A 23,760-nucleotide genomic window follows, 5' to 3' on the forward strand; every position below is an offset into this window, starting at 1 on the left:
TTGTATGTGATGTAACGAATTTCTTCTTGCAGGCACTTAGTGCTATAAATTTTCCCCTGAGCACTTCTTTCAATGTGTCCCATAAATTTGGGTATGTTGTGCTTTCATTTTCATTGAATTCTATGAAGTCTTTAATTTCTTTCTTTATTTCTTCCTTAACCCAGCTGTCGTTGAGTAACAAGTTGTTCAATTTCCATGTGCGTGTAGGCTGTTTGTTATTTCTGTTGTTGTTGAGGTCCAGCTTAAGTCCATGGTGGTCAGATAGAATACAAGGGATTATTTCAATCTTTTTGTATCTGTTGAGGCTTGCTTTATGACCAACTATATGGTCTATTTTGGAGAAGGTTCCATGTGGTGCTGAAAAGAAGGTATACTCTTTTGAGTTTGGATGAAAAGATCTGTAGACGTCTATTAGGTCCATTTGATTTAGGGTCTCTGTAAGTGTTTTTATTTCCCTATTTGTTTTCTGTCTAGTTGATCTGTCCCTTGGTGAGAGTGGAGTGTTGAAGTCTCCCACTATTAGGGTTTTAGGATCAATGTGTGATTTAAGCTTTAATATTGTTTCATTTACGAATGTAGGTGCTCTTGTATTTGGGGCATAGATATTCAAAATTGTGATGTCCTCTTGGTGGATTTTTCCTTTGATGAGAATATAGTGGCTGTCCTTATCTTTTTTGATTAACTTGGGTTGAAAGTCTATTTTATTAGATATTAGGATGGCTACTCCTGCTTGTTTTCTGGAACTATTTGCTTGAAAGACATTTTTCCAGCCCTTTACTCTGAGGTAGTGTTTATCTTTGTTGCATAGGTGTGTTTCTTGGATGCAGCAGAATGATTGATCCTGTTTCCGCAACCATTCTGTTAGTCTGTGTCTTTTAATTGGTGAGTTGAGTCTGTTGATGTTGATAGAAACTAGTGACCAACAATTGTTACTTACTTTAGATGTGGTGTTGGTGGTGTCACTGAGTTTCATTGCTTGTCTTCTTTTGTTTTTTTTTTTTTTGTTGTTGTGTAGTTATCTATTTCCTCTGTTTCCTTCGATGTAGTTGTTTTCTTTGGTTTGGAGTTTCCCTTCTAGTAACTTCTGTAGAGCTGGATTACTATGTAGATATTGTTTAAATTTGGTTTTGTCTTGGAATATCTTGAATTCTCCGTCTATGTTGATTGAAAGTTTTGCTGGGTATAGTAGTCTGGGTTGGAATCTGTGGTCCCTTAAGGACTGTATGATTTCTGTCCAGGCCCTTCTGGCTTTCATAGTTTCTGTTGAGAAATCTGGTGTGATTCTGATAGGTCTACCTTCATATGTTACTTGGCCTTTTTCCCTTGCTGCTTTTAGAATTTTTTCTTTGTTTTGTAGGTTCAGTGTTTTGACTATGATGTGACATGAAGAATTTCTTTTCTGGTCTAGTCTACTTGGTGTTCTGTAGGCCTCTTGTATGTTTATGGCCATCTCCTTCTTTAAGTTGGGAAAGTTTTCTTCTATAATTTTCTTGAAAATATTTTCTGGACCTTTGAGCCTGATGTCTTCTTTTTCTTCTACTCCTATTATTCTTAGGTTTTGTTTTTTCATGGTGTCCTTGATTTCTTGGATGTTTTGTGTTTGGAACTTTTCTGATTTTATTTTTTCTTTGAGAGATGTGTCAATTTCCACAAGTGTATCTTCGGCTCCTGAGATACTTTCATACATCTCTTGTATTCTGTTGGTGATGCTTACCTTTGTAGTTCCTGATCTTTTCTCTATGTTCTCCAGCTCCTGGTTTTTCTCTATTTGTGTTTTCTTTATTGATTCTAATTCTGTTTTCATGTCTTGCACCATTTCCTTCATCTGTTTGAATGTGGACTCCTGCTTTTCAATGATAGCTTCTATTTTTTTGTCCGTTTCCTCTCTATGTATCACTAATTGTGCCTCTACTTCTTTGGGTATAATTGCCTGTATTTCTATGAGAGCTTTGTTTATTTCTTCTTTATTTGCCTTCATTTGTGTGGACATTTCTTTGAGAGCTTTGTGCATTTCTTCTCTGTTTGCCTCAATTTTTGTGGTTATTTCTCTGAGAGCACGATTTGTTTCCTCTTGGTTAGTCTCGATTTCTTTGGTTATTTCTCTGAGGGCTTTGTTCATTTCATCTTTATGGGCCTCTAATAGCTGGAGAAACATAGTTTTGAGGTCGTTTTCTTGTATATCTAGTGAATTGAAGTGTCCATTGTTTTGTGGGGTTGCTGGTGAGGTCATTATGTCCTGATTTTTGTTGGGAGTGTTCTTACGTCTGCCTCTAGCCATCTGGTTATTTATAATCCTCACTGGTTGTTTCTCGAGATTGTAGTTTGGGCTATGATCTTCTCTTTCTGTTTTCTAGACTGTTTTTTCAGGAAGATGAGAGAGGTTCTCTGCTTTGGGAGTGTGCACTGTGTTTTCAGTTTTGCCTAAGTAAGGAATGTGAAGCTGTCGCTATTCACGTGCACTTTTAGTGGGCGCAGTGTGCATGCGCGGATTCTCTGACTATTGCAGTGGCCTGGAAGCCACTATTACGCAGTTCTGACTGAGATCCAGGGATTGTTTGCCTGGATTACCCTGATGGACCCTCAAGGCAGAGGCTTCAATGTTGGGGTCTCTATCCCAAGAATCCCTATGATGCCCACACTAGGGGTGTGGGTGGCAGGGATCTCATCTGGTTGCTTCTGTGGAGAGGCCCTGGGTCTGGGGCAATCTCTCCCTAGAAGGCTCACTCACTCTCTTGCAGGACCAGTTGGAATGCACAGGGGTTCCCCTTGCTCACTACTCTCTGTTTTGGTCCTGCTGTGGAAGTGCACGGGTAGGCTAACAGTCAGCTCTGTGACACTGTGGCCGCAAGACTCGGTGTCCACCTTTCCTGTGTGCTGCCTCTTTGTCCTTTCCCTCTGCCAGGAGGGGTTATGTTGACTGGTCCCTGGGTGTTGCAGGAAAGAGTTAGGATGAGTGTACTCAATCCCAGATCCCGGGCCCAGATCTCTCTGCCAGAAGCAGCCTAGCGGTAGAATCTATGTTTGCTGATCCCAAGAGAGTACCGGGTAGGGTTGAGTGTCTTCAGATCCAGAGCTTGGGTTTCTCTGCTAGGGGCCGCTGGGTGAGCTGGAGAGAGGGTGCTGTGTCCTTGGCAGGCTGCCTCTCTGTCCTTCCCCTCTGACCTTCTCCTCTGCTAGGGCAAGCTTATGGAGGTGCTCTCAGGGGAGTGCCAGCAGGGATTGGGGCTTCTCAGTCGCATCCTGAGCCCTGAGCCGGCGTTTCTCTGCCAGGGGTCGGGGGGGCGCCAGTGATAGAACTTGCTGCTAGACCTTATTGCGCTGGACCCAGGATAATCTCAGGACGTGTAGAATGACCACAGTCCCAGATCCCGAGCTGTAGTTTGTTTGCTAGGAGCGGCCGGCAGCACTGGAGTTCCGGTACTGTGAAGCCGCTGTGCGCCTCTTTATCCTTCTGCTCCACTGCGGCAGGGTGATGGCGGCGTTTGGGGGAGTGCTCGAAAGGATTGGGTTTTCTCAGCCCCGATCTCGGGTTGGGGTACAGACAATGTGGTCTGTGGCAGATTCTGCTGGACACCTCCTGCCTCCTCCGAAGAGGGAGTAGGAATTTTGAGTTAGGCACGCAGCTGCTATCCGCCCACGGCGGGAGCTCAGTTGTGATGGAGGCAGGTACCCGCCGTGGTCGGAGAGACCTTCCAGGGAAAGACTGGGTGACCCGTGACCAGTCTGGCAACTTTGCTTCCCCGTGGGTTTTTTTTGCGAGTGGGACTCCCAGCCTAAGGCACCCTTGTGCCCACCAATCAGCCTGGGAAAGTGATCGGGACAAGCAGGCTTGCGGCACCAGCCCGGAGACCCAGAGCCCGCGTTAGCGGAGTTCTCTTCTGGGTTCTGGCTGGGCAGCCAAGAGTGGACCCGACCGATTCCCATGCCGTGGGAGCCTCCCCTCACCTGGGAAACATGGTCGATCGCTGTTGTTTCAGGGCCCAGAGTTCAGTCTCCTGGTCGCTGCACGGAGCGTGTTGTCCTGCTTCTCAGACACCGTGTTCTCCCGGTGCCGCCATCTTGGCCCCTCGATATTATTCTTCAGCAATTATATTTAAAAACATTATTTAATGTGCTCTTAAGTGCTGAGTCATCTCTCTAGCCGCACAAACAATTTTTTATACTACCCAACTATTAATTTCAAGCTTACTAATTTCCAATTCATTCTTGTACCAGCTTATAGTAGATGTCTTCTCAGCTTTCAGCTGAAAACCAGGAGGCTATGATGCTCATGTTATCCATGACACCTGGCACTGTGATCCGTTAGCAAGGCACCCCTCAAGAGTTAAAAGCTGAATGGTTAGGGGGGTTACTATATTGCCATCAATGAATTTTACTTTTGTGCCCGCCTTGTATTTAGCATCAACTGTGGAAGGTGAGAAATTAAAGGCCAAGAAAACAACATCATGTTTACTTAAGATGGTCCATGCAGCAGCTGAGCTGTGAGTGAGATGGCCAGTTCTTTTTAAGAGCTATTTCCAAATCACAGGTGACACCCCCAGCTGAGACAAGGTCAGTGACTTCTCCTTCCTGGTGTCCTGCCTGAGAGAGGTTGAGAAGCCAGCTCAGGTCTGTTGTGGGCTCTCTTTTGTGCTGTTTTCCTCTCTACCTTGTTGACTCCTAAGATGATTCTTATTCAGTGTGGGATAGGGAGGAGAGAAGATGTAGAAAAGAGCTATACAGAAGTTAGACACAAAAAGAGAATTTTCTGTTTGAGATTCTAGAGGACTTCACCGAAAACTGCTACCACATGGGAGAACCACTTTAGTCTCTGGATGAGGCTGCGTGAGATTAGGGACAACTCTAGAACACCTTCCAGAAGGGTAAAGTGGAGTCCAGATAAAGGGGTTAGAAGGCTTTAACAAGATAGAAGTAGGAAGATTCACTTGAGAACACAACACCATGCACCTCATTTGTGTCTGCTGAGCCTTACACTGAGGTGGATATGAGCATGATGTTCTGTCCCAGTTGGCCTGTGCCTTGGGAATAAAGTAAGATTTCACCTTCTCAGGCCAACTAAGGAAGACATAATTAACCACATTCTATTACTGTTGGCTTTAACTTTGCAGTCACTTAAAAGCTACTCCAAGTGATCCCAAGTTCAAGAAAGGACTTAAGATAGGAGATGGTTGACCAAGTTTAGTTATTGTGAGTTTGTATCTAAGCTTTGGGTAGCTTGGGCCATGAGAGGATGGATTGGATTTATTCTTATCAGTTCACCCATTAGATTTGTGGCCAGTTTGCAGTCTTGAGCTTTGGTTAGGGCTTATCTTTAATTAAGCATGAGGTATATTTTGAAGGTTGCTTTCTGAAATGTGAGTATTTGAAAGCTTTAAACTGTCATTTTGATAATCGGTCCTTTCCCCCAGCTCACTCTTTGCCTGTGCTAACAGAACTACCAATGATTTGGCTCTCAAAAATATGGACTATGCCACCCAGAAAGAAAGCAAACAAGACCATAGCAACAGTGGGCAGGAAGCTTCCCAAGCATGAAGTGACTGGTGAGTGTTACTGGAGTTGGTAAGAGATAAGGATGGTGTGTGTGTTGGTCAAAGCCTTCCACACTAGTGACAAACTATGGTCAGAGGATGACTTAGCAAGGCAGCCTGGACACAATGGGGGCAGAGTGAAGAGACCAGAACAGAGCAGGATGTTTTCGCCAAAGATTAGCAACACCAAAAAGAGGAGCAAGTTACTAGGTTACCATCAGTAAAGTGGAGGCAACAGAGAAATCATCTGGAGAGCAGAACAAGATAAATATCCGTTAACAGTTAACATTCATGTAGTGTTCTTCCTGCACAGCTATCATAGGGCTCAGCTTGTCACTGAAATCACAGAGCAAGGCTATATGGGTAATACTTGTATTATTCGAACTCTGCAGCGTGAGTGAGTTATGCACGGAAGATTCAACAATGGTCGGCAAACTGCAGACAAGTTGAGCCAACCCAGGCATTTTGATAGCCTGACCTTAGTGTTTTAATGTCTCATCACGTAGCGTTTGAGGCTTTTCCAAACTGACATACAAGCCGGAAAGAGTGCCAAGGAACAGCAGGAGGGTTCTGATCTGGAGTTTACTTAATCTGGCTCTGAATTTCTTATGACATAGCTGGATTTCTTATGAGATTTCTTAGGAGATATCTGGTTGTGGACATAGAAAAGCAAAAGGCAAAATATAAAAGACAAAAGCAGTTCTTGCTACAGAAATACTGGCTGATATCAAATGACCACACAAACTTACCCAGTGGGAAGATTAATACAAGCTGGAATCATGGTACCAAGACTGTATCTTCAGAAAACACAAAAACATCATTTCCAAAAATGCAAATTCTACAAGCTTAAACAGTCTGCTATTTATAGTCATGTCCTTTTCGACATTTGATTCTAGTGTGAGGTTCCTACCCTATCACTAGCCTTCCCTAACCATTGCCTCACTTTAGTGAAAATAATTGTTTTCCTAAAGCAGTAACCTCAAAGAGTGCTGGAGTTTTCTAGAAAGTTAATATTGCTAATCTTCACCTGTTTGTCCAAGATAGACCTTTACATATTTAACATTTAAAAATTATTAGGAACAAGCGTATTTTCATTAGGGGAAATTGTTAGTATTTAGGCAGCTGGCTTCTGGGTTGCCTAGCAAGCTATGATATAATCATGTGTGGCTGGCCGGCTAGTTGCACCAGGCAGGCATGGCTCAGTTGCTCCATAAAGGAACCAACCTGCCACTTGGTCTCTCTCTTGTTCTTTTACTCTTTCCCTCTCTTTGTTGGAGAGCCCCCTCTCCCCCTATCATGTCTTACTCTCTCCTCTCTTTCTCTCCATCTCTCCAAAAAAAACTCGCTGAATTTAAGATTGGTTGTGTGCATGGCATTTTTAAGTAAACACTAATATTTGGTGCTGAAACCCGGGAAGGCTCTTCTAGTAATGTTTAGACATGCTAGAATCCCTCTTCACATGCCTGCCCACAGGAAATCTTTCTCTCGCGCCCTCATCTGCTCCTCTCATGATGGCTTAACCTGTTTCTGCCTGCCACTGATGCTGCTGAACGTACCCGCCCCTCTTCTGGCGGCCACTCAGACGCCTGTGTGGCCCACAACAGAACTTTTTCTCTCCGACAGCCTCATCTGCTCAGGTCTTCCAGGATTGCTCCACTAGTGCTGGACTTCACTATTAGGTAAGCCAGGCCTCAGGACCTGCCCTCACAGCATTAGGTAAGCCAGGCCTGGGGACCCACCTGTGGCCCCCAGCACTGCTTGTGATGGCCTACTTTGCCCACTTGTGCCTGCGTACCTCTGGTTCTCCTGTACTTTGTGGGGAGGCCCCAAAGACCAGCTGAACTGACTTTTCTCTCTTTACCCATGGAAATTGTGTCTTCCACATATACCCAGGCTCTCCTCTGAGATGTCTTCTAAATAATTTTATATTCACACTTAGAGTCCACTTTGGGGGCCTCTAGGCTTACATACTTTTGTAACCAAACTTGGCCTCAATTTCCTTAGATGATAGATCCAAAGCAAAATCTTTTAAATTACTGTCAGCGATCAGGTAAATGGAGATTCCTAAGTTCAAGTCTCTTCTTCTGTCTCTGTTCGCTCTCCCAAAAAGTTTCAAACATACACCTAAAAGTAATGTACACCTAAGAAAATTTTCTCTGTAACCTACTTTGTCTTCTGCCTATATGTACGTTCCAGTACCCTGCCAGACCCAGGTGTTTCCTACATCCAAGACAGCACCAAAGCACCTACCACAGGTGCCCCAGGCCAACCTCAAAGACTGCATCAAGCCGGACCTGCACTTCCACTCCCAGACACAGAGGTTCTCACAGACCTTGGAGAGCATTAAAACAGTCTACGTTCCTGGACATGGCCAACATTTCAGCCTTTTGACCTCCCTATCGCTGCCCTAGTGTCAGCAGGAAGTAGCTAAAGGTGATTGATTTCTTCACCCGTGATCCACTTGTTATCAACAAAAGGCTTAAATGGTGTGCTTCAGGCCCAGGACCAAAAGCTCCAGGCACTCCCAGCATTCCTCAGTCCCTATCTGGGCATGGCTGGCAACCCCACCCTCTAATTCTGAACTTTCCAGGGCAGGGGCTTCCCCTCCTCCCCCTCATGTAATCTGGACATTTTGAAGCTCTTACTTTTTTCATCTCTCTTACCCCCTTTCAGAGTGACCAAGAGCTGCTTCCAATAAACCACCAATTATATACTTTAACTTGCCTCACATGGGAAGCAGCCCAAGCGCCTCATTTTTAAATTAAATAAAAAGGGAGGAATGTTAGTATTTAGGCAGCCTGCTTCTGGGTTCCCTAGCAAACTCTGATGTCATCATGTGTCACCCGCCAGGTAGTTGTACCTGGCAGGAGTGGTTCAGTTACTCCATAAAAGACCAACTTGTCACTTTGTCTCTCTCTTGCTCTCTTACTCTCTAGCTCTCCTGCTCTTCCCTTCTCTCTGTTGGGGAGTTCTCTCCCCTCCCCCTATGATGCCTCACTCTCTCCTTCTCTCTCTCTCTTTCCATCCAATAAAGCCTATTGGATCTAAGATTGGTTGTGTGCATGGCATTTTTAAATAAATACTAAGAGAAATGGTATTATAAAATAAGAAAAATACATTCTTTCTTTCACATGATTCTTTAGTCCTCCTGGTCCCCTTTCTTATCACCTTGCTAGAGACTCAGCTGTGCTGCAGAGAAAATCCCAAACAACCATAGCCTGAGTGAGAGAAAGACACAGAGTGGCAGGCATTCTACTGGTTGATTGGGAGAGGCACAGGCAGCTCACTCATCTGCTGGCAGGTCTGAGGGAAGGAGCTGGACTCCTATGATCATGCATTGCTTCCCAGCCTTTTAAGGGTGCATGGAGATCCTCTAGCAGGCAGCAAGAATAGAGAGCTACTTCAGGAGGACAAGAAAATGCAGTTCTTCTCCACTCCTTCCCAACATGGTGCAGCCTGCAAGAGAGAGCTTTGCCTCTGGATCTCTCAGCACAGTGGGAGGAGGACTTTCCAACAGAGCTTCAGCCTCCTTGTATCAGATCATCAAACAAATGAATGGCAGTGTTAAGGTGTGTGTGTGTGTGTGTGTGTGTGTGTGTGTGTGTGTGTTTGAGCGCCCATGTAGGTAGAGGCAGAGGAAGGTGTCAGGCCCTACCCTAGTCCACTGAGACAATGCCTCTTAGCAAACCTGAGCTTGCTGTTTTTCAGGTTGGCTGGCGTTCCACAGCAATGAACCTTTCCTTCCTAGAGGGAGTCTCACTGAGGCTCAGGAAGTGAATAATTCACAAGTTCCAGGAAGTCCCTGGAACTCATTTCAGCCCCTCCATTTCCAAGATTATATAACATAAAGACTGTGAGGAGAGAGTCCCTTGACCCTGCTGAGCTATTTGCGTGCTGTGCAGAGAGCTCCGGGGATCCAGCTTTCAGGAGGTGTATTCAGGCGGGAGAGGACGGGGGGGGGGGGGTTTCTCAGTCGCGCAGCACTTCTGCCTCCATTGTCCATGCTCCTGTAAGCAACCCCGGACACCTCCCCCCCATATATAACCCTGGTGAGTTGTCTGGTTCACCAAGGTGTGTTTTGGTAGAATGATTCCTTTGACCTGGCATCAGTTCCCTGTGGGGACTTTCACTGTGTGTTTCCACGGAAAAAGGTTCACACAACTGGGTGACTGTCCAGCAACCTCAAGCTTCCTCCACGCCCAGTTCAGGAGGTATGTAGCTACGTCTGGATTGTTACATGGTGCAGTGTATCTGAACTCGGGTCTTTATGCGTACATGGCAAACACTCATATTCACTGACCCACCTCCCTAGCCCAAACCGAAGAAGTTAAAGAACCATTGACAGGTACCGGGTGATTCTACTATATTTTATAAAACTTTCTTTTACATTTCTCTTTTTGGTCATGGCAAGGTCTATTGGCACAAACAGCACAGCCACAAAGTATTCTCTTGACTTTAATAACTCCTCTTATATATATTTATATATTTATATTTCTTCTTATCTTCATTTCCTCAACAAAAGGGGAAATAAAAATATTGATCTATAAAATAAGCGGATGATAACACGAATGCCAAAAATAGCTTATGTTAAGTGCAAGGGGCGGAGCTTGAATGCAAGCTAAATTCCAACAACATATTGATTCAACATTTAAATACAGGACTTGCAATAAAATAATCATTGAGCTATGCTTCTTATTCTTAGCTGACGTTTTAAAAACTACTCTCTATACACATATCCAGTTGTAACACTCGACAGTAGCGTTATGGAGCGTGATATAACTTTGGTACACACTGTGGTTATGGATAGTGATGTCTGTAAGTGAGATTCCCATACCAGATGAAGCTCTACACAGACCAGCCATCTGATCCCACGCTTTCCCCCGACACTGTTTGCCCCCAAGTCCCCCGAGTCCTCCCTCCAGCCGCCGGGGACCGAAGCGAGCGGCTCACTGGATCCAAATGGTGTTTCCCCTCTCGCTTCTCCTGGGCTCCACCGTCAGGTCCCCGAAGGTGGAGAAGAACTGCTCCATCTCCTTCTGCAGCATGTCATTCCTTTTCTCCGCATCCTCCTTCGCCCGCTCAGCATTTCTCATCTTGATTTCTATCATGGTGAACTTTTTCCTCTCTTGATCCAGTTCGTCGTGGAGACTCAGCATTTCTGTCTCCAAAGTCAAGTTCCGCTGTTCTAAGCTGCGGAGGGTGAGAAGGGGGATGAGAGACAGGTGAATTTTATGTCTCTGAATGTGAGATGGAGAGTGAGATCTATTTTCTAAACTGTCTACAGCACTTTGAAAATGGAGATGAGCCCTGCCAACCCACCAAAGCCATACCCAATAAGGTTTTACTCAGTGTTATTGATTTACTGTTTGCTGCTGGGATTTATCACCATGGTCATGAGTTGCTAGGACACCTCTGTGAAGGGCTTGGTTGTCACTTGATAGTAAATGTGGCCCAGAGTGGCAGAGGCAGGGGCAGCCTCCTGTGCACGGTGGCAGGATGACTTCACTGAATAGGTAGGGATGAGGTGGAAGGAGGAGAAGGACAATCACATGACTTTCTATCTAAGGAAAATGCTTCAGCAGCAATCATTATTAGGCTGCTAAGAATAGACTTTTCCAGAGGATGTAGTCCTCCTAGACGAAAGGACCACTGGTAACCTGCTTCCTAGGTAGGGGGGTAGCAGTGGCCTAAGCTGAATAAGAATCCCATTTTCTACTTTCTGGTCATGTGACCCACCATGGAGCTTGCTAGCACTTATTTTCATTGTTTTTCCAAGCTGTTAATCTCCCACAGGTTGTAGATAGTTCGTTTTCTTACAACTTTGTTTTTGATAAGTATAGAATTTAAGGTAGTTTCTTTAGAAGAGACTATTTTTTTCCTGTGCATTTGTCTATTTGTTATTTTAAGAGGAGTATTGACACTATGTCCCCTGTGGCATATATTTGTGACAGCTGACTTGCATAATTATTTTCTGAACTGAAGCATTACATCTCATTCAAGCCCAGTGGAACTTAAAAACTAGATTACTTTAAGAGTAACTAAAAATTAAGATTTCAGTTATTTTTTATTTTAAAAAAGAAAAGCCTTATATGCAATCTGTATATTTGATCAGCTAAAAAACTGAATGTGAAGCTAGCCTCCCTTTATAAGTAACTTGAATCCCCAAACAAAACAGAACAAAATAAAATCCTTTTTAGAAGGCTATTTGCAGCCCTTGATCAAATTTTTACCTAAGAGGTTGGAAGTGTGCTGTCTGTCACTCAGATACATTCTTATATTCTCTAAAATGATTTTTGGAGTAAATATGTTAGAAAAACTGAAATTTAAATACCAAGTGAGATAACCCTTACAGAAACAGTCTTAATACGCCCTGTGTCAGGCATTTGTGTAAAACTTCCAGGAAGCTAAAGGACTATGCATAAAATGAAAAGGAATTCCCTGAAAACAAACTCATAGAAATGACGGATAATTTTATAAATTCATGTCATGTACATTTTGCCAAGTTAAAAATATTAATTCTATTAATTAATTTATTTACTTTACGTCCTCCCAGTCCCTCCCACATACCTTCCCCGCCCCCCTTTTTCTCCTCAGAGAAGGAGAGACCTCCTATAGAGATCAACTGCTCGGGCATATCAAGTTGCAGTAGGACTGAGCACATCTCTTGAGGCTAGACAAGGCAGCCCACGTAGGGGAAAGGGATCCAAAGGCAGGCGTCAGGGCCAGAGGCAGCCCCTGCTCCTGCTGTTAAGAGGAGTCCCACACGGAGACAGTCATTTAATTATCACAGGATCAATTCAACAAGGACATAAATGATCCTAACCATTTATTCATCTGGCTGAGGAGCCTTAAGTCATTCAACTCAAAACACAGCAGAACCAGAAGGATAAATGGACAAGCTCAGAACAATGCTACGAGACTTTAAGATAACTTTCTCGAAATTTCTACTTGTGTAGAAAAATCAGAGAATTGTAGATTTAAGTAGTCTGATGTAGCTATATGTTAGGGTTATATCCAATTATAAGTACAGTTCTATACATTATCCCAAACTCATAAGAGAATAGGTTCATCAAGTTAAATAACTGATGTCATACAAATGATTTTCTTTAAGTACAAGTCAGAGTTTCCTAAGAACATAAGGTTGGCAACCAATGGGAGGGGGCAGGCAAGGGCAGTAAACACATGTTTGAAGCTAAAAACAGCACATCTCATTGATCGATAGACAAAGTGAAATATTCCCCCACTCATCTGTCTGCGGTTGCTCTCTCTCCATCCATAATATTGATGAGGGGAGTTAAAAAAGAATGTGAAGAGGAAAGTCGAATTCTGTACAGCAATGGCTGGAAGGTAAGAAGAACACTGCCCCTTGCCCACCCCTCGCCCGGGGTGTGCTGCAGCCTCAGCCAGCCGCTCCCTTGGCTTGCCAGTCAGGGAGGAAGCTCAGAGGCCTGGGTCCCGGAAATGACACTCTCTCTGAAAGTTCTGATGTTTGTCAAGCTGCCTGAAGTGCCATGTAGATCTCAGAATACAAATCTATTACGGAATTCCTGGGAAGGAATGACCCTATGAGATGACAATCTCTTATTAATATCATCTATTATTTCAGCACCATAAGAAAATTTCAAAATCTCATTTTCTTTCAAAGCTCACAAAAAGATTTTGGCACGGGAAGTAATTTTCCAGTCTCCTAAGTAGTACTTTAATTTATACTTAATTATCCATAGCTTATGAAAGTATGCTATCTTTTGTCTAGTAATTAATCAGCAGATGGAAAACTCATTACAATACATTAAAGTCAGCTGTATATATCATCCGTTTATTTATCATCTATCAGCTTTGCAAGATATTTATGTATATATCACATCACATAATCTCATAACTAACCGTGGGGTTTGGAGCCTGTCATCACATGAGGATCCCAGCAAGCTCTTCATAAAGAGGTTCTCCAAGGAACATAGCTTGGACCTGGGGCCCAAGTGCCCCAGTGCCTTGTGGTACCCTAAACCTCGGCCCTGCATCTCCCAGCATTTGATGCTCTACACTGAGAGAGCGTAAACCCCAACTTTCTGATTCCCATGACCATGGCAGCATTTGGGGATCTTCAGGTCCTCGAGCATAAGGCTTTGTCTGAGTCCTGGACTGCACTATCAATGGAACACCTGATGTTCGAGAGTTACAGTGGGCGCAGAGTGCAGCCACTGGCCTTTAGCTCATCCAGGCGGCTTCCCCAAGGGAGCTGTTAAGCCGAATTTGTGCCTTGGCCGTTTACGGGAGAGTGTAAACTGCTATGAAAAAGATCTTGAACATAACCATATTCTCATAATAGTGTAGCTTGCACCGCACTTAGGCCTCATTTGCCCATGTTAATCAGCTGTTCGTCCATTTCCACAGATTCCAACTTCAGAGTAAAAGCCAGGGCTTAAAAATGAGCCCAGGGAGTCCTACGTCACCTTGTCCCTGTCCCCTCTAAGAGCACATCAGATTCTTTCCAGTCTGAGATAAAACATAATCTCTCAGCCGGGTATAGTGGCACACACCTTTAGTCCCAGCACTCAGGGAGGCAGAGGCAAGTGTATCTGTGAGTTCAAAGCCAGATCAAGTCCTGGAGAGCCAAGGCTCCACAGAGAAACCCTGTCTGGGGGCTAGGAGGGGCTAGGAGGGGGGCGGAGAGAAGAAAAGACAACGAAACCAAACAAAACACTTGATACTCTCTCAGAATTAAATGGCTGAAAAATGCAATGAAGCATTCGTTTGCTTTCTAAGTTTCATCCTAACATTTTACCCAAGTTTTGGTTTTACTTCAGTTCTAAACTTACCAGCAACAGGCTGTTGCCCTGTCCTCATTGAAGAGGCCCTTATTCTGTGTCAGAAACAAGACTCGGTGACTTCTATTGTGCTTTTGAGGGAGAGCTTTTAAAGGTTTCCCATTAAGAATTCCAAGCTCCAGAACCCCACTCCCCCAACATTCCACTCCTGGCAAACGGTCAGGGAGGACGGAGCTCAGCCCGTCTGAGCAAGCATATTTTGTCCCACACAGCTCAGTGAGACGCAGGGAGCTGCTGTCACCCTCCGGTAACATGGACTTCTGGGCCTCACCTTTTTATCCTGGACTCGTACTCGATCTTCTGCTTGGTCATTTCCTGTTTCAGGCTAGACACTAAGCTGTGAAGCGCGCTGTGGTTGCTGGTGCTGTTGGCGACAAACGTCTCGCTGTTGTCGCTGCTGCTGGTGGCACGGCTACTGCGGCCACCCACGCTCCTGCGGTCACTCTTGTTCTCATAGTCCCCCGGATGAGACAGCTCATCCTGCGGGGCCCCGTCTAAGACGGGGTCCTCAAAGTTCCCACCGTAAAAGTCTTGCTCTGGGCAGGTGGTGGTCGAGGAGCGACAGGAGTTGGAGTTCTCGGGGAGGGAGATCTCGCAGGAGGAGGTGGACCAGGTGGCGCTGTCCACGCTGTGCTTGTCATCAAGGGCCATCAGTGAGAACTGCTGGTGGACATTGTCGTAGGTGGACAGTCTGTTGTGCTGGCCCGACTCTCCGCTTTGCTCCTTCTGCTTGTTATCTCGCAGGGTCACGTAGCCGTTGGGCAGCCAGCTCATGCTTCGACCGTTCAAGGGGTTCCCTAGCGTGTCATTGTTCAAAATACCCATGCGGACGGTGCCGTTCTGCACACTGTGGGTGCCCATTTTGGTACCAGAACTCTTCAGGGACGAGGTCCTTCTGGCTTGTAAAGTCCCGGTAGCGGTGGTTTGGGTTTGCTCGGCGCCTTCTGCTGTGCTGCTGCTGAACGAACCGTTGGTGACTATCCCACTGCCCTTATTGAAGGCTGGGTTCTTTTTGACCATGAGAGGGGGGCTCCTTGACACGTCCAGCTTCTGCATGCTGTTCCTTGGGCTGTTGGCCTTGCTGCCTGGCAGAGCTGTGGGAGAGCCGTTGTCCATGCTGCTTCTCTGGGGGGACTCAGGCTTGTCCCAGGAGCACCGCCTGCCGGGGCTGTCCTTGGTGTTGTTGTTCTCCTTGTTCTGTAACTGGCCCATCGTGGCTTTCTTAGGACCCTCGTTGTTGTTGCCACTCAGTCCATCCTGGGGCCTGCTTTGCAGTTCTGCGTCTCTGGGGAAGAGACAGTCATGTTTGCTGATCATCACTGACATCAGCTGCTGGACCACCACAGTGCCTGTGACCAGAGGAAATAAAGCGAGGTGAGTGAGGCAGCTGGATTCGTTTCCCATTTTGAATTGGACTCTTGATGAAAGAACTTACTATTCACATTACCAATAGTAACCAATTTCTTCATGAGTTTATTAGTGATAGAAGCTAGAGTTTCTTGAGTATCTGGTTTGTTTCATGAACTGCCAAGTACTTTGTTTTTTTGTAGCTTTGCTAGATTATGAAACAAACGTGTGTGTGTGTGTGTGTGTGTGTGTGTGTGTGTGTAGAGAGAGAGACAGACATGTGCACATATAAGTTAACATATATACATACACATGAGACAGATGCTGGCCCTGAATTCAGAGTTCTGTATGTCATAACCTGGGCTTTATTCAGTGTACACCATTTATTGCAAGTTTAACATCTTCAGTATTAGAAATGTTTAAGGAGATGCCGTGTTTATCTCTGGTCTGACAGTTGCCTCAAGCCATCGCTATTGCTGTAGTAGTATATTTAAATAGAACCTTACATCATCTATGGCATGTCCATGGTCTATCTTCTTAATATAACAAGACAATGAAGTTCCATGTAAATTTTGTCATTAAAAAAAAAAAAGATTTAGGGCTAAGGGACAGTGGCTGGAATGGTGCAGGGAGGACCTCTAAACATCCTCTTTTCTATAAAAGCACTAACAATATTTTTCAGAATCAACCTTTTCAGAATTCTGGAAATTAAAGAATTGATGCATTTTGGAGAAATGTCAACAGAGGCAGCGACTGCATGCTGTTGTAAGTTGCTTGGATACAGATGGCTATGTGTGCCCTGGAACTAACAACCCCCTCAGTCCCTGTGACGATCTACAGGCTGACAGCCACTGCAACAGACAGGGCCATGCTGGAAGCAACCCCCAAAGCTGCAGCACACTGAGAATTGCCATCACGTGACCTCTCTGGTTTCACCCCTGACCACTCCATTCACAAGATGACTCTCGTGTTCTGATTAGGAGCTCACTTTGGGTAGAAAGCCTCTTCCCAATTACATTAGTGCAAAGCATGTAAAACACATATTTCCGTCTGAAGCAATGGGTAGCAGTTCAGAAGACACACACTACACCAACGCAAATATTTAAGGATAACCCTGTGAATGAAACTGTGGAGTGCTTCATACACCTCTGGCAGTCTGGATGGCAACAGTCCCACCTAAGGGTATGTTCACGCTCTGGAAAGAAGAAGCCTGCGTGCTCTTTCCTCTGACTGACCTTGAAGCACAAGCAGACTGAGAGAACTCGTGAACTGCAGGCCTAGGGTGTTGACTTGGCTCAGCAGGTGCACACAACCACTTGACCGACATAAAGCATCTTACTGGCTCCAGACATGTAAACAAATCTCGATCTACTCATGTCCAAGCACTCAGTACATAGGCCTCAAGAGCTGTCTTCACAGAATCGTTATGAAAGCACACTCAACAACAACACAGAAGCAGAGACGAAGGAGAATCACATTCAAGTTTTCTGCACGTTAATAAACATTCACTTCTCAACAACAAAAAAGAGATATTTGGGGCTGGAGAGATGGCTCAGAGGTTAAGAACACTCACTGTTCTTCCAAAGGTCCTGAGTGCAATTCCCAGCATCCACATGGTGGCTCACAACCATCTACAGTAAGATCTGGTGTACAGGCAGAATGTTGTACAAATAATAAAATAGATCTTTAAAAAAAACAAACAAACACCACTCTGCCTTAAAAAAAAAAGAGAGAGACATTTGGAGACAAAAGTCTTACTGATCCACTGGAAAAACAGAGCTGACCGAGGAAGTCCAAACACCATAGTTACTAGAATGCTTTTAGTCAGCTGACTGAGCTGAGAACAGCTGCCCAGCAAGCGACCATGCTGCCTGTTCGCTGAAAGCCATACTTCACTAAATACCCAGATTCAGTCTAAATAAGAAAACTGTCACATTCGACCATGTTCTTTATACTATTTTTATGATGGCTTAAAACTTTTAATTGGAGGCGGGACAAGATGGCGGCGCCAGGAGAACACTGCGTCTGAGGAGCAGGACAACATTTTCCGTAAAGCAACCAAGAGACTGAACTCTGGGCCCTCAAACAACAACGATCATGTTTCTCAGGTGAGAGGAAATCCCCACGGCGTGGGAATCAGTCGGGTCCATGCTCAGGTCACCCAGCCAGAACCCGGAAGAAATCCCTGGTCCCGCAGGCACTAGGTCGCCAGACCAGAGCCACACGCCTGTGTGTCCTGATCACCTTCCCAGGCTGATCGGTGGGCACAAAAACACCAGAGACTGGGAGTCCCAGTCATGAGAAAACCCCACAGGGAAGGAAGGAAATGGCACTGACTTGGGTCACCCAGTCTTTCCCTGGAATAAGTCTCGCAGACCTGTGGGTACGAGTCGCCATCACTGAACTGGGCTCCAGCCGCAGGCACAGACAGTTGCTGTGCACCAGCTCTCCGGCACAGACAGAGCTGTGCGCCCCAGGGCACCAGAGACTGGGAGTCACTGTCGGGAGAAATCCTCACAGGGAACGAAGCAAAGGGGATGGACTTAGGCCACCCAGTATATCCCTGGAATAGGTCCCGCAGACTGGCCCAACCCAGGGACCTGCTGTGCCCCAGATAGCCTGCTGTTACCAGGAGAGCGGTACTCACTCGCCACAGATTACCGCTTGGGTACTGGGGCATAGAGCCCCAACCTCAGGCCTACAAAAGCCCAGAATCCCTGAGATCAACCCCCAGATACTGCTCCAAGGGGCAACCAGTTACCCATAACAAAACTGACCAAACCACGGGACACACAGGTTACAGCAGCTGATCACTAAATTTACAGCAAGAAACCCAGAAGCAGGGCAGCTGTCTTCAGGACTTCTCCGGGTGAGAGGAGAACCCTCTTGACTAACAAGGACCACAGTTACCACTCAGTTCTCTATGCCTGAGGTGAGCAGTGGCAACTCCTGAAAAACACTGGCCATCCAGTGACTATACCCAAAAAGCTGAGAAGGCTTCCTTCAGGAAAAACCATCTTTCTGACAAGGGATTCTCTCCACCACAGGATTCCAGGAACCACCAGAAACTAACCCCAAACACCTAAGATAGCCTAATGGGTAGAGGCCAGCGTAAAAGCTCAACCAACAAAAAACAGAGCAATATGGCATCTCCAGAACCCAGTTACCCAGGGGCAAGTAGCCCAGAACACTCCAGCATAACTGAAATCCAAGAAGATGACCTAACATCTATGCTCATGAAGAGGATAACAGAGGAAACAAATAAAATACGTAAAGACCTAGAGGAAGATAAACTCAAACAGATTATGGCCATCCGTAAAGAAATACAGGAAGTTGCAGCCAAACAGTTTGTGGATTTTAGAGAGGAAATGCTTAAATCACTGAATGAAATAAAAGAAACAGAGGATTGTTTAAACAAACAGCTGAAGGAAATGATAGAAAAGCAGGAAAATACAGTCAGACAGGTGAAGGAAATCAACAAAACGGCTCAAGATCTGAAGATAGAATTGGAAAAATTAAAGAAAACACAAATGGAGGAAATTGTGGAGAGAAAGAACTTAGGGAAGAAAACAGGAACTGCAGAGGTTAGCATAACCAATAGACTACAAGAGATGGAAGAAAGAATCTTCAGGTGTGGAAGATACAATGGAAGAAATAGATGTATCTGTCAAAGAAAATGTTAAATCTAAAAAATTTCTGACACAGACCGTCCAAGAAATTCAAGACAACATAAAAAGACAAAAACCTAAGAATAATAGGAATAGAGGAAAAAGAAGATTCCCTGCTCCAAGGCCCAGAAAATATTTTCAACAAAATCATTAAAGAAAATTTCCCCAACTTAAAGGAGAGGCCAATAAGAATATAAGAGGTCTACAGAACACCCAAATAAATTAGACCAGAAAAGAAAATGCTCCTGCCACATAATAATCAAAACAGTAAGTATACAGGACAAAGAAAAAATACTAAAAGCTGGACGGAAAAAAGGCCAAGTAATATATAATGGGAAACCCATCAGAATCACACCTGACTTCTCAACAGAGACTATGAAAGCCAGAAGGGCCTGGACGGATATCATGCAGACCCTAGGAGAACACAGATGCCAGCCTAGGCTTCTATACCCAGCAAAACTCTCAGTCCTCATAGACGGAAAAAATAAGATATTCAATGACAAAAACAAATTCCAAGCATACCTACACACAAATCCAGCATTGCAGAAGATAACAGAAGGAAAAATACAAATCAAGAAAACTAACTACTCTCAGGAAAACAAAGGAAATAAATAACCTCACTACAGCCAAACTAGAAGTAGCCAGGCACACAAACACACTACCACAGCCAACATCAGTAACAAAGGGTCTAACAGCCACTGATCATTAATCTTTCTCAACATCAACAGACTCAGAAATAAACCCACATACTTAAGGACACCTGATCTTTGACAAAGATGCCAAAACCATACAATGAAAAAGAGATAGCATCTTCAACAAATGGTGCTGATCTAACTGGATATCTACATGTAGAAAAATGCAAATAGATACATACTTATCACCCTGCACAAAACTAAAGTTGAAGTAGATCAAAGACCTCAACATGAAACCAGACACATTAAATCGGTTAGAAGAAAAAGTGGGGAATACCCTAGAACTCATTGGTACAGGAGAAAACTTCCTGAACAGAACACCAACAGCACAGGCTCTAAGAGCAACAATCAATAAATGGGACATCATGAAACTGAAAAGCTTCTGTAAAGCAAAGGACACCATCATCAAAACAAAACAACTGCCTACAGATTGGGAAAGAATCTTCACCAACCCTTTATCTGACAGAGGACTCATATACTGTATATATAAAGAACTAAAGAAGCAGAAAAGCAACAAACCAAGTAATCCAATTTAAAAAATGGGGAACGGAGCTAAACAGAGAATTCTCGACAGAGGAATATCAAATGGCAGAGAAACACTTAAAGAAATGCTTAATCTCATTAGTCATTAGGGAAATGCAAATCAAAATGACCCTGAGATTTCACCTTACACCATCAGAATGACCAAGATGAAAAACTCAAGTTGACAACACATGCTGGAGAGGTTGTGGAGAAAGGGGAACCCTCCTCCACTGCTGGTGGGAATGTAAACTTGTACAGCCACTCTGGAAATCAATCTGGCGCTCTTTCAGACAATTAGGAATAGTGCTTCCTCAAGATCTGGCCATACCACTCCTAGGCATATATCCAAAAGGAGCTCAAGTACACAATAAGGACATTTGCTCAACCATGTTTGTAGCAGCTTTATTTGTAATAGCCAGAAACCCCTCAACTGAAGAATGGATGCAGAAATTGTGGTATATCTACACAATGGAGTATTACTCAGCAATGAAAAATAAGGAAATCATGAAATTTGCAGGTAAATGGTGGGATCTAGAAAAGATCATCCTGAGTGAGCTGTCCCAGAAGCAGAAAGACACACACGGTATATACTCATATAGACATATAACATAGGATAAACCTACTAAAATCTGTACATCTAAAGAAACTAATCAAGAGAGAGGACCCTGACTAAAATGCTCAAGTCCCATCCCAAAAGGCAAAGAGGATGGACATCAGAAGAAGAAGAAAACAGGAAACAATCTAGGAACCTGCAACAGAGGGCCTCTGAAAGGCTCTGCCCTGCAGACTATCAAAGCAGATGCTGAGACTTATGGCCAACTGTTGGGCAGAGTGCACGGAATCTTATGTAGGAAGTCAGAAATAGTAAGATCTGAAGAGGACAGGAACCCCACAAGGAGAGCAACAGAACCAGAAAATTTGAACACAGGGGTCTTCCCAGAGACGTATACTTCAACCAAATACCAGGCATGGAGATAACCTAGAACCCCTGCACAGATGTAGTCCATGGCAGTTTAGTGTCCAAGTAGGTTACATAGTAATGGGAAGAGGGACTGTCTCTGACATAAACTGATTAGACTGTTCTTTGATCACCTCCCCCTGAGGGGGGAGCAGACTTACCAGGCCACAGAAGATGACAATGCAGCCACTCCTGATGAGATCTAATAGACTAAGATCAGAAGGAAGGTGAGGAGGACTTCCCCTATCAGTGGACTTGGGGAGGGGCATGCGTGAACAAAGGGGAAGGAGGGTGGGACGGGGAGGGGAGGAAGGAGGGGCTTATGAGGGGATACAAAGTGAATAAAGTGTAATTAATAAAATAAAGTAAAATTTTAAAAAAGAAATTGCTATGAAACAAAATTTTAAATAAAAAAATTTTAAAAAATAACAACAACAACAAAAAAACAACAAAACCCAAAAAACTTTAATTGTTTTTTCTTTTTTGGGTAGGTTTTTCCAGACAAGGTTTCTCTGTGTAACCTTGGCTGTCCTGGACTTGTGTAGACTGAGCTAGCCTTTAACTCACACAGACACACCTGCCTCTGTCTCCTGAGTACTAGATTACAGACAGGTGCCACTGCGCCCAGCTAATTTATAATTTTTTATTTCCAGTGTAGCAGAGTAGCTCTAGGCCAGCTACTCTGGGGTTTTGTGTTATAAACATTACACACAGTTCTTAAGGCAGGCTCTAATGCAATAGTCATTGGGTAGGACATGAGATCTTGTGCTTATATGTAGTTTCCCCACAACAGCAGCACGAATGGTCTAGAGACAGCGACAACACCCCAAGTTCACAAGTGCAGGACCTTCCTGGACACACTCTGAATTTGTACTTTCTTGGGACTCCTAGAAGACTTCTCATTGTCTGAGAGACGCTGTAGTAAGTGGAAATATTTTAAGTGTATCACAAACACAGTCTCCAAAAAGCCCATGAAATGGGATGAAACACTTTTTAGAAGAAATTGAGGTTGGGAAAGGTTAGAATCTTTGCTTGGGGACACAGATGGGTAATGACAAAGGTGAAATCTAATACTCATTTTTTTGGTTCCAAATTCTGCATGTGTTCTAACACACTCCCATGCTAGAATTTACAAGTGACATGCTAATAACCAAATTTAGGCCAGCTGTAACAGGGAAACCAAAGACATTTTCTATTGAATCACTACCAGTTATATAACAAGGTGTAGGAGAGAGGAAAAAAAAAAAACTGAATGAAAATGCTTAGTAGGGCATATATGCAACCTCTGTTTGTCATTAATCTATGAAGCTTTAGTCACATTTTCAATGCGGTGAGCCTAATTAAAAAAAAAAAAAAAAAAAAAAAAAACATGTTCAAATGAATTTAAATGGTCTGATCTGGGGAGATGGCTCTGCAGTGAAGGGATCAGTTACCAGCACCCATGTGTTTCAGCTCACAACTGCCCGTGACTCCAGCTCTAGGATATCTGACACGCTCTTCCAGCATGAACATGGCTGCGGACATTAAGACATAAACATGCCACACAAGAAATAAAAATAAAGCAGAATTAAAACGCTCTTTAACCCCGTGACCACTGAAGGCATGAGCATGGCACTGGCCCACTTCTTGCTTGTATGACAGACACAGTTTTGAGGGTTGATAGCTTCCATTACATAAGGCTCTGCCTAGCATTTTGTGGCAAGGGGCGGGGCTGGGGGAGCTGATGGGGAGGGCGCTTGTGAACCTTTTCTCCCCTCACTGGAGTGTTAGTATTTGAAACTTTGCTGTTTTCTAGACTGTAAATTTCCTGTCTCAAGATGAGCTTTCGGGCATCCAGGACAAAGCGTGTCTGCCACAAGACAGGGCGCATGTAAAAGCCTCAGAGGTTCAGAATGTTCGTGTGTGCTGGGCCATCTAGTCTCTGGGATGAGCAATGGCATTAGTCTCCTGCAAAGGGACCTTAAATTTCATAACAGGTGGTGATGGTAATGTGTGTCTGCCGCCACAGGAACTAGCTCTGTTTCCTTTCCCTCTCCTCTGGGCCCTTTTTTTTTTTTTTTCCCTCCTCAGATGCTAATGCAGATTATCAGACCCCAACAATAAGGTCCCAGCAGCTGTAATCATCAGCCTATTATGCAGAGCCTAAGCTAACTCTGGAATCACCCCCCCCACCCCCAGCTGCACAAACCAGCAATTCCCTCTTGGCTCATAGCATTTTGT

At 44.4% G+C, this 23,760-nt stretch overlaps 1 protein-coding gene and 1 long non-coding RNA gene across 8 annotated transcripts in view; one reads left to right on the forward strand and one right to left on the reverse strand.

The window, feature by feature from the left end:
• The first annotated feature begins 5,411 nt into the window (after nt 1-5,411).
• Nucleotides 5,412-8,518, forward strand: LOC129667144 (uncharacterized). The gene is made up of 3 exons (XR_008718697.1): nt 5,412-5,540; nt 7,152-7,207; nt 7,725-8,518. It is a non-coding gene; the product is annotated as an uncharacterized LOC129667144 (long non-coding RNA).
• A 1,366-nt stretch (nt 8,519-9,884) lies between these two features.
• Nucleotides 9,885-23,760, reverse strand: part of Arhgap24 (Rho GTPase activating protein 24) — a 636,889-nt gene continuing 623,013 nt past the window's right edge. For all 7 annotated transcript variants that reach the window (XM_055594596.1, XM_055594597.1, XM_055594595.1 and 4 more), the window contains 2 exons: nt 14,625-15,702; nt 9,885-10,718 (listed from right to left, as the gene is read on the reverse strand). In XM_055594596.1, coding sequence (XP_055450571.1) covers nt 10,475-10,718; nt 14,625-15,702 — 1,322 coding nt within the window. In that variant the 3' untranslated portion in view covers nt 9,885-10,474. The remainder of the gene's footprint in view (nt 10,719-14,624; nt 15,703-23,760) is intronic.

The sequence above is a fragment of the Psammomys obesus genome, unplaced genomic scaffold (genome assembly GCF_907164565.1).
Source record: "Psammomys obesus unplaced genomic scaffold, mPsaObe1.curated_primary_1811, whole genome shotgun sequence".
Lineage (NCBI taxonomy): Eukaryota > Metazoa > Chordata > Mammalia > Rodentia > Muridae > Psammomys > Psammomys obesus.